Raw genomic sequence first — 17,500 nt, 5'->3', positions numbered from 1 at the left:
AAAAGAATCTTTGTCTATTTTTAAACGTTCGCTTAAAACTTATATCTTTCGATTTTAGTAGATTATTTGAGAAGCAAGATAGGCATCTGGTTTGAGTTGTGTTGTGTTGTGTTGTGTGTGTGTGTGTGTGTGTGTGTGTGTGTGTGTGCTTGTGTGTGTGAATGAGTATGTTTCAGCCAAAGTAATTTATAATTTAAGCGCTTAGAGTCTGGTGTCTCAGAGCTAGCACTATATAAGTTTTCAGCATTATTATTATTATTATTATTATTATTATTATTATTATTATTATTATTATTATTATTATTATTATTATTTATTATTATTATTATTATATTATTATTATTATTATTATTATTATTATTATTTATTATTATATTATTATTATTATTATTATTATTATTATTATTTATTATTATTATTATTATTATTATTATTATTATTATTATTATTATTATTATTATTTATTATTATTTTTATTATTATTATTATTATTATTATTATTATTATTATTATTATTATTATTATTATTATTATTATTATTATTATTATTATTATTATTATTATTTAAATTTCTTATTCCGCTTATCAATTTAAATACAATCTTGTTGTTCGTATGTATGTGGGTCCTACGATATTTTATCCTCAAAAATTATATAAAAAATTCCGACACTACTTTCGTGATATGAGCTATAATAGTTTCAGCTAATTCATAGTTGTTAGGTCTACCTAGCAAAAATTTAGCGACTTCCTCCAAGATGAAATCACACATGGTGCCAGACAAATGATTGAATGAATATGGCTGCGCAGTCTCTATGGACGCATGCCGTGAATGTGTGCGTCACTTCGAGTGTGTCAGTCTGTTTCTATTATCCAGTTAGTAATTTGTTTCCATAAATCTCTGTCTAGTGCAAGTGTTCTTAGCTATAGAATGCTGAGGCAGTTGGATGTTTCTTTTTGTTGTTAAAATCAGTTCTTCGGTTGATATTTCTAAATGTATTTGATATTTTTTGAAACCTTGATTCAATGTTGTTGGAAGTGAAGTTGGTGTACGTCCTCTGTATTTGGCTCCTTGTTTGAAGTAATCATCCATTGAGGTTTGTGCTGGAATATTTTCATCTCGCCGGAGCACGTGTCCGCACAGTTTCCATCTTTGTTTCTTTATACGCGTACTGACTGGTTGTACTCTGCATCTGTCATATACATCCTCATAACTGATTTTGTCTGGTCAATGTACCCCGATAACTCGTCTCAATTGTTTGCGATGAAGGGAGGCCAGGCAAGTGTTAGATTTAAAATATATTGTTTATTCACTTTTATTTCTTCCTTCATTTGACACCAGAGCAGAATTCAAGCGAATCAGTAGATTTATGAAAGCAAAAGGATGCTCAACGAGTGTTTTAAAAAAATATGCAAAATTGAAGGTGAAAACTGTAAATTTCTTTTCAACTCAATATATATCTGGTGCTAAACAAGTGAGAAAACTTGCTTTTTTCCTTTCCTATAATGGCCGAACTCTTACGTGCACGGCGTATTATGCTATGACACAAAAAGGCTGGAAATTAAAGATCAATGTGTATCTTGTATGTTACATCTCTGGGCATTGTACATGAATACAACGTCGTCATTTAATCTTGTCTTTTCATGACATACCTTGAGTTTGTATATTCGTTGGTGGTAGATTCTATTAAATAGACGTATTTCCCATTTGAATTTCGAACCCTTTGGATTCCTTCTGCGTTGTTTTCTACGAAGTCACCTGGTTGTGACGTCATAAATGACCACATGCGTTGATACAATGATACTGTGGTTTGCTGTGAAAATAAAAACAAATAAAAAGAATAAATTTCCCTTTATTCATCCCATAGGGGAAATTTGTCTCTAGGGTCTATTCCAAGGGAAGACTGGAATAACCCAGCCGCAGTGCAGCGCCGCAAATTGAGCTAGGGCGGGGTGACTTGCTCAAGGCCACACAGCCCAGCGGCGGGTGATCGAACTCGGTACCTTTCAGGTACGAAGCAAAGATCGTACCGCTGAGCCACGCACCCCCTATAATCATTGAATGACAACGACAATACTGACAAAAAGAAATATGCAAAAAAAATAAAAATGAATATAACAACTTTATAACAGAACAAAATACCAAGCAAAGAACATTTCGGGGTCAAAACTCTTCTTCAGTCAATAACAAACAAAAACAAAAACGAGTTAAGAACCTTATAGATAGTTCGAAGATGACGTCACTCATGTCTTTGTTATTGTTTTTTGCCATCCGCGTTTATGAGTATGCTCACTTAACTGTATTAACCTGACTATAAACGTTCATGGATACACACAGTTTTGTGTGTTGGTCCGTTATAGTTCCGTATGGCAATGTTATGAGCTTCTTAGCCAAGCGCATACTATCTATACATCACTTTAAATCCATGTGATTTTGACAAGTATTAGTCGACTAGACGTACCAAATACTTTTCTGAATAATGAAAATTTTGCTGCTTGAAGCTCGAAGGAAAATTAATATAACGAGAAGTATTGAACTGTAAGCTACAATTTATTAAACAAAAACATATACTGTGGACGTTTCGGTTTACCCCTTTATCGACAAAACATGATGAATGAAACACTAAGGACGAATGATATATGTCTCTCTCACACACACACATTATATATATATATATTATATATATATATATATATATATATATATATATATATATAAACAAAGACAACACGTCACCTTAATTCATTTTTGCCACACGGTGTTCGTTCGAATTTTTAACGCGCAACTGTGATTTAAATTAAATACTATCTTTTAAATATACACACACAAGTTCGGACTAAAGGTCAGAGGTATGGCCTCTCTCAATGTATCAAATTAATATATAAAGTGTTGCTATTGGTTCTTGGTTGTATATTTTTACATTTTTGTGCATTTGCATATATTATATATGTATACATTGTCGCCATAGATTTCTCAACTTTGTGTTTATATATTTTCATGCATGCCACGTCCGTAAACGAATTTCCATTTTTTTGATGAATAAAGTATATATTATTATTATTATTATTATTATTATTATTATTATTATTATTATTATTATTATTATTATTATTATTATTATTATTATTATTATTATATCATTCGTCCTTAGTGTTTCATTCATAGTGTTTTGTTGATAAAGGGTAAACCCGAAACGTCCACAGTATATGTCTTTGTTTCATAAATTGAAGCTTACATTTCAATACTTCTTGTTATCTTTTCAAATACTTTTCTGCCATCTGCCTTGATGTAAAGTGGTGGATCAACGTTTTGAGCCCGTACCTGTTTGGTATTTTCTTCTTTTTTTGAAGCTGTTATATTATACAAGTGTTTGTACAATCCTTTTTATACTCCACAGCATCTAGCAGCTAAATATTCAAGGAAACTGACCAAACATTTTTTAATTTTTATCACAAATCCATTTACTAGAAATGTCTGTCTATAAAATGTAAGCCACTCTAGGGAAATGGTCCACACGTCTCTGAAAGTACTTGTGAGATATGGCTAATTGAAAGTGTTTTCGGCGTTTTCAATGAAAATGAAGATACTTATAATAATAATATGATAGTCATTTTTGTATAATTTCACAGAATTTAAAGCAAAATTTGCAATTCAAAGATATTCATTTTATTTTTTTTTTTTTCCGAGCGAACTTTAAACACTGATTTGTCTTGGGTTCGAATCCCAGTCTGAGCGGTGCATAGTTGAGTCCTTGGCAAAGAGGTAAAAAGAGTACCTAGTCGTAAACAGCGTTGATTTATGTTGGTAAAAATTGTAATATCTTCTCACAGGCGTCATGTCTCGTCATACAAGTTAAATGTGGCTGCTGGCTTGGGGCCCATTAAAAAGCGCTTTGGGCACATTTAGTGCATATTGCAACTCAAGCTAAAGTCTAGATGAATACACAAAACTTTTTGAAACTTCCAATTTTCCTCTAGTGATTCTTATGTGAACAATCCATTGAGAGTGTTATTTAACAGTTAGATGTTATTTAGTAAGAATTGAAAGTTGTGCGGTTATGTGGTCTTGTGGTCTGACACTCGCTTTCGGATCGGAAGGTCCTGGGTTCGAGACTCGCTCGTTGAGTTCTTGGAAAAGACTCTTTACACACATTCTCTCACCGTACTCATGTGTAAAATGTAAAATGAGAACCTGAACATTTACAGCGTTGTCTCTGTCCAAAAAAATGCAATATCGCCATTGGCCTATCTCGTTCTACATGTTAAGTGTTGCTGTTGGCTAGGGACCCCTTGTAAAGCGATTTGAGCACTTTTAGTGGCCAATGCGCTATATAAAAGCTCATGTTTATTTAGTAAGAATTGAAAGTAAACTCTTCAAATGATACCACACGTACGTTGAAAAACATGTAGGTGCTCCCTCCCTTGTATGTCCCGTATTTGATTTCTGTTTGCTTGACTAAATCCTCGGCGGATCTGATGCTTCCGCTCATGCGCATTGTGGTGAGGAAGGCGGCGAGGTTGGCGGTGTAGGATGAGATGATGATGAGGGTAAAGAACCACCACACACTGGTCACTATACGGCCTGATATGGACCTTGGGAGAAATAAAATGGTTTAAAGGTGAATGGTAAGAAAAGGTGGTGATGGAAAGTTTGGCAGAGAAGAGGGATAAAGCTGATAAGGGTGGTGGTGGTGTATGTGGTCCTGGTGGTGGTGGTGCTGATGATGATTGTGATTGTGGTGGTCGTGGTGATGGCGAAGATGATAATGATGTTGAACGTGATGATGATGATGATGATGATGATGATGATGATGATGATGATGATGATGATGACAGTAAGGAGGAGGAGGAGAGGAGGAAGAGAGGAGAAAAAAAAGCAAACGATGAGGAGGAGAAAGGTATGGGGGGAATTGAGAAAGACGCTGAAAAGAATAAGACACAAATAATAGACGACAAAAAGGGGTAATCATTACTGAAATACACTTACTTTGGCAGTACATCGCAACCCTGTTGCATGAAAGCCCCAAGCGAAAACCACAGACTATTTCCAATGGTGAAGTCATTCTCCAGCTTCGAGTTGGCGTCCATGTTCCATTCCTCAGAACTAAACCGACTCACAAGAAACAAGACAACGCTAACACCGATGAATGCAAAGACCTGTGAATCAGAAGACAAGATTTGTAAAAGTTTAGGGCAATAGATTTTGTCTAGATATATAAAATGGACCCCACCCCCCCCCTCCTTTTAATCAACACTGCTATTTGGTTCATTACAATTTTCAAAGAGTTCTAAGCATCATAAGACCACTGCGGAAAACAAATAAACAAACCACCCCAACAACAAAACATAAAAAAACAACAACAACAAACAACCCCCCCCCCCCCAAAAAAAAGACAAACGCCCCACCCCCAAACAAACAGAAACAATACTTGTTATGCAAGTACCTCGATCGGGTTTCCAAATGCAAGAATGCCGAAATATATTGTTTATGGCCTCGACCACCTCGAAACATCTTCAGTCAATTGGAGACACCTAATCTCAAACCACATCGAGACACCTCAAGCTAAACTGAGACACCCCTAACCACCTGAAAACACCTATTACCACTCCGAGGCGCCTATAACAACCTCGGGATACCTCCAGCCACATTGCTATATCTTTCTTGGAAATACTTACTGTGCACAGCCAGATTTCTTGAGATAAAGGCTCCATGAATGAAAACACGTGGGGATCCGAATCAGCCTGTTTCTTGATCATCAGCGAAATACCCAAACTCATGAAGGGTTTGGTGAAGTCCAGAACTTTCTCTCTGTCAGAGGTGATTGTCAGGGGTCCGATGCAAATGTCAGCGGTCTGGGGAATGCATTGAATAAAACAAATTAGACATTTGAAAGGTCTGGCTATGCGGTCTTATGTTATGACACTCGCTTTCGGATCAGAAGGTCCTGGGTTTTAGCCTCACTCGGCGCACAGTTGAGTAATTGGAAAAGGCTCTTTACAAACATTCTCTCACCGTACTCAGATGTAAAATGAATACCTGACCATTGACAGCGTTTTCTGTGTCCGACAAAGTTGTAATATCGCCTAACAGGCGTCATGTCCCGTCCTACTTGTTCAGTGTTGCTGTTGGTCAGGCACCCTTTGTAAAGCGCTTTGAGCACATTTAGTGGATATTGCGCAATATAACAGCTCAAAGCTCAATTAGTTTGACAGGTTTCAAAGTTTTAGGTTGGCCACATGAGACTGAATGTTCTAGATGGTCTTTTAAAAAAAAAGAATAAAAAAATTAAGCCCTTCCGCACGGCATTTCTAGATGTCGCCACATTGGCTAACCATGAGAGAAAATAGGTAATCCTTCAAACCAACATCTGATGTTAACAGGAATTATCTACCCATGTTGTCTAGTGAGCAAATTGGAGTTTAATCATTTTGCCCAAGGAAAAAAATTCCAAAAAATCAATGAATAGGTAGGGGCTTGAACCCAGGACCTTCAGGGTCACGGTGCAAACGCTTAACCACCAGGCCACCTGGCTTAAAGGATAAAAGTGACAACACCCGCCAAGTCAGGATATGAAAAAATTGAAATTCTCCATTATGCTTTGTTTATTTGGCACAATAATTAAAAAAGTGAGATTGCGACAGCATTACATGGTAAAAAAAAAGCAGAAAGAAAGAAAGATAGAGAAAAGAAAGAAAGAAAGAAAAAAAAAGAAAGAAGTAAAGAGAGAAAGAAGAATAAGAAGAATAGGAAGAAGAAGAAGAAGAAGAAGAAGAAGAAGAAGAAGAAGAAGAAGAAGAAGAAAAAGAAGAAGAAGATGAACAACAACAACAACAACAATAATAATAATGATAATACAGTAACAACAACAACAAAAACAACAACAACAATAATAATAATAATAATAATAATAATAATAATAATAATAATAATAATAATAATAATAATAATAATAATAATAATAATAATAATAATAATAATAATAGGAGGACGAGGAGAAGGAGGAGGAGAAAGAAGAAGAGGAGGAGGACGAAAAGGAGGTGAACGAGGACGAGGAGGACGAGGATGAGTAATAATAGAGGGTTGATGAATAGAAACGTATATGTATTATTGCCCAAAAGGCAGTGTTCCATAGAGAAAATAATGTTCAATGTAGGACACATCTTGTGTTTATTATCACTGGCTCACCCCAACATAATGCTATTATAACACGATTAGTCTCATATGACTGATTGACTTAAGGCCTTTCGCTTCCTGATCATCTGATCGACACGCCTCGGCTACCCCTGTAATCGTCTGTCAATTTCTTCCACAGTTCACGGCTTCTTGCTCAGGATGCTATATTCCGAAGATCCTCCTTTAATTTTTTAGTTCTTGGTTATTTTGGAGGCGTTTTAGGTCTACATTTCGGACAGTGAATTGACGTGGGTGGCCCGCCTTTGTATTCCTTATATATGTATAGTTTCATTACCTGGTATAATTTTCATCTTATATGTACAAAACGCCGCTTTCTTGCCTCCAAGATTTGAAATCATAAGGATTTTTCAATGCACTTTTCATGCAGTGTTTTATTGCTTAAAGATACTGTGGCCGTTTCGCGTTTCCTTTTTATCAACAAAACACAGTATCTGTCTTCGTTTAATAAATTGAAGCTTACATTTCAATACTTATCGTTATTTTTTCCTTCGAGCTTCAAGCAGCAACATTTTCATTTTTGCTTATTTTTGTAGAAATCATATAGATATTCTCGACTCTTTTAAGTTCTTTTCTATGGAATCTGTAATTCTTGCTTTTTGGTTCAGGCCAGTGACCATGTTCCGGTCACATGTCTGAAACCCGTTGGCACCGAGCCTCGGCTCTGTGAATTGTCTTTTGTCTCTCTATTTAACGGTGGTCTCATTAATATGTATTCTTTTTATAATTTGTCTCAGTGAATGAAATCTCAAATCTCTGTAATTTGTAAAAACAAACAAACAAACAAACAAACAAACAAACAAACAAAAACCCCAACAAACTGACAAGAATCTTTATCACTCCCAAGGCTAGAATGGAGAGTAAATTGATGGAATATAATTCAATCCATGCTTTTATCACCAATTTCATCTTCCCCCTTTTGCCTTTACTGATAAAGCCCAAAGATGCAGATAAAAGCTGTCAGCATCCACAAACTCAAGCATGAATCTCTCTTAAACTGACGTATTCTGAGAAGACACGTTTATAAAATTTGGCCAGAAAACACGTCCTTCAAATAAAAAAAAAATCCCAAATCTGGGACATCGCCGACGTATTTTGTATGTCCCAGGTTTGAGAGTTTTTGCCAAGATTAGGGTCATTAATATTGATCGATATTTTAAGGACGAGTTTTCTGGCCGAATGATTAAATAAGTGTTTTTCCAGAAACAAGAGTTAACTGCTTAATAACGGAAATATTCTATTGACCAACAACAAAACTTCCACTTCTTGAAAATAAAACACGTTGTACGACAAATTCGAAATTATTCCCGACTCAGACAACGCAGGAAGTGAGGTAATCTCTAAGCCATATTGACTTTACACGCTTGCGTGCCTTGGCGTTGTCTGTCAATAAACTGTTTCCGGTCCTCCGATTCCGGGATGGTAAACAACAGCATCGTTTCAATTGATTCAGAGTGACATGTCGTTTTAAAGTTCCCTCTCTTTGTTTGCTGAAATCGCTATCGTAAATTGGACTATATTTTGAATCCTTAAACGATCCTGATACCAAATCAACATCCGTACTGGTTTTTTAAAATCATTTTATCAACTTCTGATGGAACATCGATCTCCCCTTCTATTATAAAAATAAAAGATTACAAGAAGAAAAATAATGAAAATAAAAAAAGAGAATGAAATAAAATTGTAATTTTATGTTTTTGTTATATTCATTTTTTTTTTCACTTTTTTGTTGTTTGAAAATCCAAAACCATTAAATTTTAACAAATATTTTGATGGATCAAATCAAGAGCTATGAAAAAAACAGCACTGAGTATTTTACAATTCAAATAACAGAAAAATTCTTCAAATAAATGTGTTTATATGTGCAGCATGTCCTGTTTGAGAGAGTGAGGAATTTTATTTGTTTACTTTAACAAATTATATCGATTCTTTGCAAGTCCAAAGATTATCCCTTTTCTAACCAACTATAGCAAACACCGTCACATTCGTAACGATACAACTAACATTAAGAATTCTTTTGTATATCGCAAAATTTGAGCAAGTATCTTTGTTAGTTAAAAAAAATTAATGCTGTTTCGTAAAGCTTGTCTTGTGGATATCATGTACATAATGCTTTTAAGTTTGAGTTTGAAAATTCTATTTTTATGTTGAGTGAGTATGAGATTTTGGGGGAAATTTCGAAAACTGGTCTATAGGTAAAGAGTGAAGAGTTTTTTTTCCAATACGAGGGGCATTTTAATCAATCGATATTTGAAGGACGAGTTTTCCGGCCAAAATTTTAGATACGTGTTTTTCCCCAAGTAGGACAAAACAGCTATAAAGCAATAATGACATAAAATTAAGCTTTTATATAACGCAATATCCACTAAACGTGCTCAAATCGCTTTACAAAGGGTCCCTGAGCAACAGCAACACGTAACATAAAGAACGAGACATGACGCCTGTTAGGCGATATGGCATCTTTTTCCGACAAGATGATCTTTGTTTAATTAATAAGAACATGAAGTTGTTTTGCAGAGAGTTTGTTTGAGTTTAAAAAATCAATTTTTCTGCTGAGTAAGCCTGCCATTTTTGGGAAAATACTGAAAATGATCGGTAAGGAGAGAGAGAGTTAAACAGAGACTTGAAGCGCATCGAGAACCATCAAGAGTTGAAGTCGGAAAAAGACCTTCCCTCGTAAAGAATAGAGACCAATGGAGGGAATTTGTCAATAGAATTAAAGAAGCTACCGAGGCGTCCCAGTCCGTTGATTATGAGGCGGACGATAATAAGTCAGTAAGTCAATCTTGGAAAACCGTATCACTTCTTAATAAAATCAAAATAGTTGAATAATGTTTTGACATAATGACCAGACTGATACTTTGGGTTACATTTCAATTGTTGAGCTCGAGTATTTTATATAGCGCAATATCCACTACGTCGTGCTCAAAACGCTTTACAAGGGGTCTCCGTTAAATAAAAACATTATTCAATAATTTATAGCATTTTCCCTCATTTTATTGCTTTAAATAGAGGTTGAGAAGACGGCCATCTGAAATAATCATTTGGTGCGTAGAATATATATCTAACGTTTTTTGTTTTTGTTTTTGTTTTTTTTGGGGGGGGAGGGGGATGGAAAAGGAGGGGGGGGGGGGGGGGGGGGGTTGTGTCAAAGATATGGAATTCCAAAGAAGGAAGACGTAAATATCTTCTGAAATGATCACTATAGTTAATTTGAATTCATTGCAAAAATAAAGTCTTTCTCAACTTATTGGTTGCGAATTATCTAAGTATCTTACTTTGAGGGGTGGAATAATGGTTTTCTTATATGGCTGTGGATATATTGAATTAATTCTTTTTACCGCGCATTGTAAAGCGCTTTGAGCACATTTAATGGATATTGCGCTATATAAAGCTCAATTTTTAATATATTTTTTTTACGTGGTGTTGAGAAACTAGAGAGCAGACATGGGTGAAAGATAAAAAGTCGAAGAAGATTTTGGGATGTTTAGTTTTCTTGTATTTTTCTGTCGTGTTTTGTCTGTCACCGTTTCATGCTTGTTCAGATTATGTGGTGTTAAGTGGCGCCATAAAAATAACTCGTGAATGAATAGCTATGCTATTAAACGTATTCGGTACTTACGTGCTTAATCAGCTCTCCGATAACTCCATTCCAAGTTCCGTCAGGTTGCTGTCTGCCGTATTGTCCATCGAGCACAAATCGTATGTGGTACTCATATCCGACACTTCTCGATACCAGCTCGGCGAGTTCGGATATGTATCCGTGAAACCTATATCGCCCAACCAAAGGATTCCCACCTACCGGCTCCCAGGAAGCCATGAGGTACGGCTTTTCCTGTTAGATATGGATAAATAGATAGATGGATGGGTGGGTGAATGGATGGTAAGATAGATAGATATTTAGATATATAGATAGATAGGTAAGTAGATAGCTAGATATATATATATATATATATATATATAATATATATATATATATATATATAATAGATAGATAGATAGATAGATAGATAGATAGATAGATAGATAGATAGATAGATAGATAGATAGATAGATATAGATAGATAGAGAGATAGATATAGATAGATAGATAGATAGATAGATAGATAGATAGAATGATTGATTGACATATAGATGGATGGATAGATAGATAGATAGATGAATAGATGAATAGATAAACAGATACACACACACACACACACACACACATATATATATATATATATATATATATATATATATATATATATATATATACGAGTGTCATATTTTGAGACCAAAAGGTCAACTTACATCCAGAGATGTGACAATCCTAGTTCTGTTGTCGAAATCCCGATTGGCTTTGTCCAGGACCGTTTCCTCTCCGTGACTGTGTAAGATGTCATTCTGCCAAGTCCCGATCTAAATCAGATTGTAAAAATACAAACCATTGACAAACACTGTTATACAAGTTTTACAAAAGGATGATGAGGATACGCTGGATGGAAAGAAGAACGAATAACAGCATCTCAGAGATCTGGAGGTCATGCCAGAATTACTAAATGTCATCAAAAGAAGGAAATTAAGCTTTTTTTGGGCACATATGCCAAAACCCTCCCGTGTGTTGTCCGGGGTCCCTCAACTGAGAGGGTGCAAGAATAGCCCAACGCCTAGCCAACCGGTCGTAAAAGGCGACTAATGGTGTGTGACGCTGTTTTTTAAATATTGGTCTGATGAGCCGAAGTGCTCTTATTTGTAGGTCTGATAACTCAGTTCATTTCAGGATCATAATGTTGTAATGGAAATCTCAAAAATGACGCAAAATATTGTCTATATCTAACAACAATGATAAAATAGGCCCATTTTGGTGTTGGGATGTCAGACCTATGTATACGTTGGATTCAGCAAATGATACTCACCAAGGACATCCCTTTGTACATGGTGACCTCAAGGACGCTCACGTTGAAATCTGCTCTTTGACCATCCATGTCAAACCGGACCCGTCCACTTTCTCCATTAAAGGTAATCTAAGATTTGTATGACAAGATATATAACGTGTTGATTTTGATTTAAGTAGGTATAAACTTCATTATGGATAGGGCAGAGAAGTCGTGACGTCACACCTTTAATTTTTCCGGTTCCAAGGGGTTCGAGCATCGCTCGGCGCATAGTTGAGTCCGTGGAAAAGGCTCTTTACTCACATTCTCTCACCGTACTCAGGTGTAAAATGAGTATTTGGCCGTTAACAGCGTTGTCTCTATTCATCCCTAAGGTGAAAGTCTTTTTTAAGGATCTATGCCAGAGAAGACTGGAATAACCCAGGCGTTAGTCGCAGTGCAGGGCCGCAAAGTGAGCTAAGGCTAGGGGACTTGTTCAAGGCCACGCAGCGTGACGGGTAGTCGAATTTGGTATCTTTCGGGTATGAAGCAAAGACCATACCGCTGAGCCACGCTGTCCCACTGTATTCATTCTCCACTATAAGAAATAGACTATAACCTAAAGTTATAAATGTCGGTGGTCGACAGACCAAACCTCTGAAGTCTCTGTTTTCACGTTCGGCGGATCAAAACTCTGAAGTCTACATCGGAACTTTGCACACCATGTTTTATTTAATTTTAAGCAGACCTCTGATGACATCAGCAGACCCGCCTTAAGATTAAATAAAACATGGTGTGCAAAATTCGTATGTAGACTTAAAGTTTTGTTCCGCCGATTGTGAAAACCGGGACTTCAGAGGTTTGATCCGGCGACCACCGAAATATAAAACGTTGGGTTATTGTCTATTCCTTATGGTGGAGAATGAATAATGGCACGGGTGGCTCGGCGTTATGGTCTTTGCTTCGTACCCGAAAGGCATTGAGTTCGACTACCCGTCACGCTGTGTGGCCTTGAACAAGTCACCTAGCCTTAGCTCACTTCAGAGGTTTGATCCGCCGACCATCGATTTACGGCTATAAATTCGATTATCAACCAACTGTTCAGGCCATATATCAGTATAGAGCCTTTGTCTTGGAGTCAACTTCACACAACCCACAGTGGGACTCAATCCAGCGCCTGCACTACAAACCAAGGGCCCTACCGCTAGACCACAAAGCCTCACAAAAACAAACAAACAAACAATGAGTTGATTTTACTTTATACTGTTAGGCTGGTTCGAATCCCATTTATTGTAGGAGAAGGAGCATGACGATAAACCCTCAATACTAATACGCACACTTAGACAACTGCTTTTTACGATATCGCATGGAAATGCTGATCCATAATATAACATGGTTCAATAAAACGGTGAACTTTAACAAGAAGATCGTGAGCGGGGCTGGTTCAATTGTAGAATTTCAAAAAGAAAAGCCATATATTCTGATAAAAAAAGATTTGCTGACATTTAAAACATTTTGAAGATGGCAACATTTACTCTTTTTTTTTCTAAAACCTCATGTGGGTAACAACATTTACCTTTTATGTTTTTTAAAACCATATCTGGAGGACAGCATTTACCTTTTATGTTTTCTAAGAATATGAATTAAACTGTTCTCTGGCACTTTTAGTAAAGCTTGAAATTGTCAAACTGTAAAACAACCCTTGTGAACAAAACAAGTCATTGTTCTGAAGTGAAAGCGGTTGGGGGAGAGGAATAGGTTGATTAAAATATTTTAATACCCTGCCATTTCTGACTTACGTTTGGGTTCTGAAACATCTGGGCAAGAATTCTTCCGTACTTCCACCCTTTCACAGGAATGGGGAGGTAACTGTTACAAGAAATGGAAGGATCCCAGTTGGCCTTGACCTCATTAAAGACGGACGACCTGCCCTCGTTTCTCTTCATCAGAGTTAAAGACCTTATCAACAATTTGGCCGTGTCCTCAGCTATGTGTTCATACGTCTGCGGATGACAGAAGCAATAAACGATTAGAATTTCTTTAAGGACCAGTACTGTATTAAAGGCTGAATGGATCTGTACTTATTTAAACAATTGGCCACATGAGGAGCATATATATATATATATATATATATATATATATATATTATATATATATATATATATATATGTGTGTGTGTGTGTGTGTGTGTGTGTGTGTGCGTGTGTGAAAATCTGTCAGTGTTAGACAAAGCATAAAGAAAAATACGAGAACTAAATACCCCCCCCCCCCCCAAAAAAAAAAAAAAAAAAAAAAAAAAAAAAAAAAAAAAAAAAAATCATCCTTCAGTCAGCCTCGACTGTGGACCCTTCAGACGTGCTACAATTAAACCACGGATGTTTCCCGATAGTTGGCCTATTTAATGCTTGTATTCTTCACAAGGGAACTCGTTTCCGCTGGGAACCTCGTCTACGTCATAATAAACAAACATCTGTGTGGCTGGCTGAGAAAACCCGGAAAGATGCGAAAATTCCATAAATTGAATTACATATTCAGTGGTGGAGACCACATCTTTCTGATCATTTACCACCATCAATGTTCTTTGTTTGTCTAATAAAACCCAAGTTATGAAGTTTTTTATGAATAAAATGTGTTGCTATGGTAAACACTTTATCTTCGACTTTGGTTCATATCTCAAATCGAAGCTTGTAGCATCTTCCCAGGTTTTCTCAGTCAGCCTGACATTTAACATGGGAGGACAAGGGCAAAGACATCCCCGCCTTTCTCTGGATAAAATCGTATTTAAAGTTATGGCCATTAAACTCGGCATTCAAATATCAATCGTTTAAAATAACCCTCATCTTGTCAACACCGTTCAAGAGTTTTTGAATAAAATTCAGAAAAATGTGTGAAGCGGGCTCTTGTATCAATAATGATGAGAAAAAAAGGGTATGGAGAAGTGGCAGACTAAAACAGAGAATAAAAAGTCACGGGGTCAGTGCTAAACGCAAGATCCAATAAGATTCAATAGTCTGATGTCACGTCCGCACAGCAACGAGCAGCTTAGTTCTAAACAAAAAAAATCGGTACTTTTTATTCTTCATTCAGGCTAGAACTTTTTCACATGTCATGAGATCAGAATGTATAAAAGTCAAAACATGATCAGATTTATAATGCTTTTCTCCTCTTGATACACTTTTATGCTCGTCGGAGAAGTATTTCATACGGGCGTCCGCCAATGTTCAGATGGTTTAGAACCGGTTTCTAAGCTACTATGCGTCATTACGAGGGAAGTGACGTCACGACTGTTGAATTTGGCTGGATAGCTCAGTCGGTTGTGCGACCGCTCGCTGTCGTCTCTCTCCCGGCCAGGCAGAGGGTGTCGTGACAATTTCATCCTGAGTTTGGCACTGACCCCGTGACTTATTATTCTCTGTTTTAGTCTGGCACTTCTCCATACCATATTTTTCCCATCAAGGTTTTTTTTTGAGATTTTGACGGTCATTTTGGTCGATTGATATTTGAAGGACGAATTTTCTGGCCAAAAATTTAAAAACGTTCTATTTTTTCGGAGTGTTGTAGATTTTATCATTATTTCGTTTTATTTTAAAAATATCAATATGACAAATAGGGAGCAGGCTCTGTTGTCTGATAGATGTATGAAAAGATATGTATGAAATAATGACAGACAAAGCAGATCTGTCAGAGGTAGACCGACGTTTGGGGCTGTTTCTCTTGTATTATTCTTTCAGCTTTGCCTGGCACTGTTTTATACACCCCCTTTTTTAGATTTACATCTTGCAACAGTTCCTGCTCCCTATAGATAGAACGAAGTTGACGTCATTCATATCTTTCTTATTGTTTTTTTTTTACCATCCATGTTTATCAGTAATTCTCACTAAACTGTATTAACCAGAGTATAAACTTTCATGTGTACACATAGTTTTGTGTGTTGGTCCATTATACTTCCGGATGGCAATGTTTTGAGCTTCTTAGCCAAGCACATACTATCTATATAGTATGTAACCGAGGGGCGTAGATCAACAACTTGTCTTATCGGGCTTTTTCCTGGCCATTCTTTCCAGGTCTCTCCTGGTGGCTTCATGTCACTCGATTTTCTCAATGGCATGCATCGACGTCCACTTATTTACGGGTCTGATAACCCAAATCATTATGGGCTCATTGTTGTAATGAATATATCACCAAAAAATTACGCAAAAATATTGTCCATTACAACACTGTTAAAGCCCATAAGTGGGTTCGGATATCAGACCTGCATCTGATGTAATTGCAGCACGTCGGCACACGGATGAATGTGAAAGAATAATTAATTTGCGAACGAGAATATGAAAATGAAAGGGAGTTCTCGAGTGAAAGTTCAAAGTGAAAAATTGAGAATTAGTCAATGTAATCAGGAGGTCTGATTGTTTATCGCAGTCCAGGTCTCACTTTTACTGTATTTTTCTCATTGCTTTTTTTTCTGGCACAGTTTCATACACACCGACGTGCGCCTATTTGCAGGTCTGATAACCCAAATTATTAAGGGCTCATCGTTGAAATTAAAATCTCAAAACAAAAAAAAATGAAGCAAAAATATTACAACACTGTTAAACTGGGCCCATAAGTGGGTTCGGATGTCAGGCCTGCATATATATATTATACACATAGGCATGGATGAATGTGAAAGAATAATTAATTTGCGAACAAGAATTTGAGAATGAAAGCGAGTTCTCCAGTGAATGCTAAAAGTGGAAAATTGGGAAACAACAATGTAGTCACGGGGTCTGATTGCTTAACGCAGTCGAGGCCCGACTTACTCGTCCCCCTCCCCCCCCCCCCCTCCCAAAAAAAAATTAACAACAAAAAAATCTTGAGCTTTTATACATCGCCAATAAACGTGCTCAAAGCGCTTTACAAAGTGTACCTGACTAACAGCAACACGTAACGTGTAGAACCAGACATGACGCCTGCTAGGCGATATTACAATTATTTTCGGACAGAGACAACGCTGTTAACGGCCAGATACTCATTTTACACTTGAGTACGGCGAGAGAATGTGAGTAAAGAGTCTTTTCCAAGGACTCAACTATGCGCCGAGCGAGGCTCGAACCCAGGACAATCCGAAAGCGAGTGCCGTACCACAAGACCACATAGCCTCACAAACCTTTTCAGATTGAAAAAATAGAACTTAACGTAAAATGTAACCTTATTCGTATAACGTCAAATCCATATTTCTCCTCACATCCGTGGCATCGATCATTTTCACTGTGGTATTTTGAAAGATAACTTATTTCAGAAACTAATTCACTTAAAATTTAAGATAATGTTTTTTTAATTTGTTCATAATTTATTGTTTACGTTATACAGACGATACGCAATATTAAGATATCGTTCGATTCAGTATTCATTGCCTAATGCGTATGTTCAAATCTTCGAATCTAATATCAAATGTTATATTTTAGCGATAAAAATATTG

The 17,500-nt window shown here is 36.5% G+C and overlaps 1 protein-coding gene across 1 annotated transcript in view; it reads right to left on the bottom strand.

The window, feature by feature from the left end:
• The window catches only part of LOC144970590 (glutamate receptor-like), a 91,913-nt gene that overhangs the window by 6,967 nt on the left and 67,446 nt on the right, over nucleotides 1–17,500 (bottom strand). The window contains exons 9-16 of the mRNA XM_078910369.1: nucleotides 13,845–14,048; nucleotides 12,088–12,195; nucleotides 11,483–11,590; nucleotides 10,812–11,024; nucleotides 5,674–5,850; nucleotides 4,985–5,154; nucleotides 4,392–4,590; nucleotides 1,651–1,811 (exon numbers count right to left, since the gene is read on the bottom strand). Of these exons, the coding sequence (XP_078766495.1) occupies nucleotides 1,651–1,811; nucleotides 4,392–4,590; nucleotides 4,985–5,154; nucleotides 5,674–5,850; nucleotides 10,812–11,024; nucleotides 11,483–11,590; nucleotides 12,088–12,195; nucleotides 13,845–14,048 (1,340 nt within the window). The remainder of the gene's footprint in view (nucleotides 1–1,650; nucleotides 1,812–4,391; nucleotides 4,591–4,984; nucleotides 5,155–5,673; nucleotides 5,851–10,811; nucleotides 11,025–11,482; nucleotides 11,591–12,087; nucleotides 12,196–13,844; nucleotides 14,049–17,500) is intronic.

The sequence above is a fragment of the Berghia stephanieae genome, chromosome 4, assembly GCF_034508935.2.
Source record: "Berghia stephanieae isolate SIO BIC M18660-M18661 chromosome 4, UCSD_Bste_1.3, whole genome shotgun sequence".
Lineage (NCBI taxonomy): Eukaryota > Metazoa > Mollusca > Gastropoda > Nudibranchia > Aeolidiidae > Berghia > Berghia stephanieae.
The sequence above is the reverse complement of the archived record's forward strand: the minus strand, read 5'-3'. Positions and strand labels throughout refer to the sequence as shown.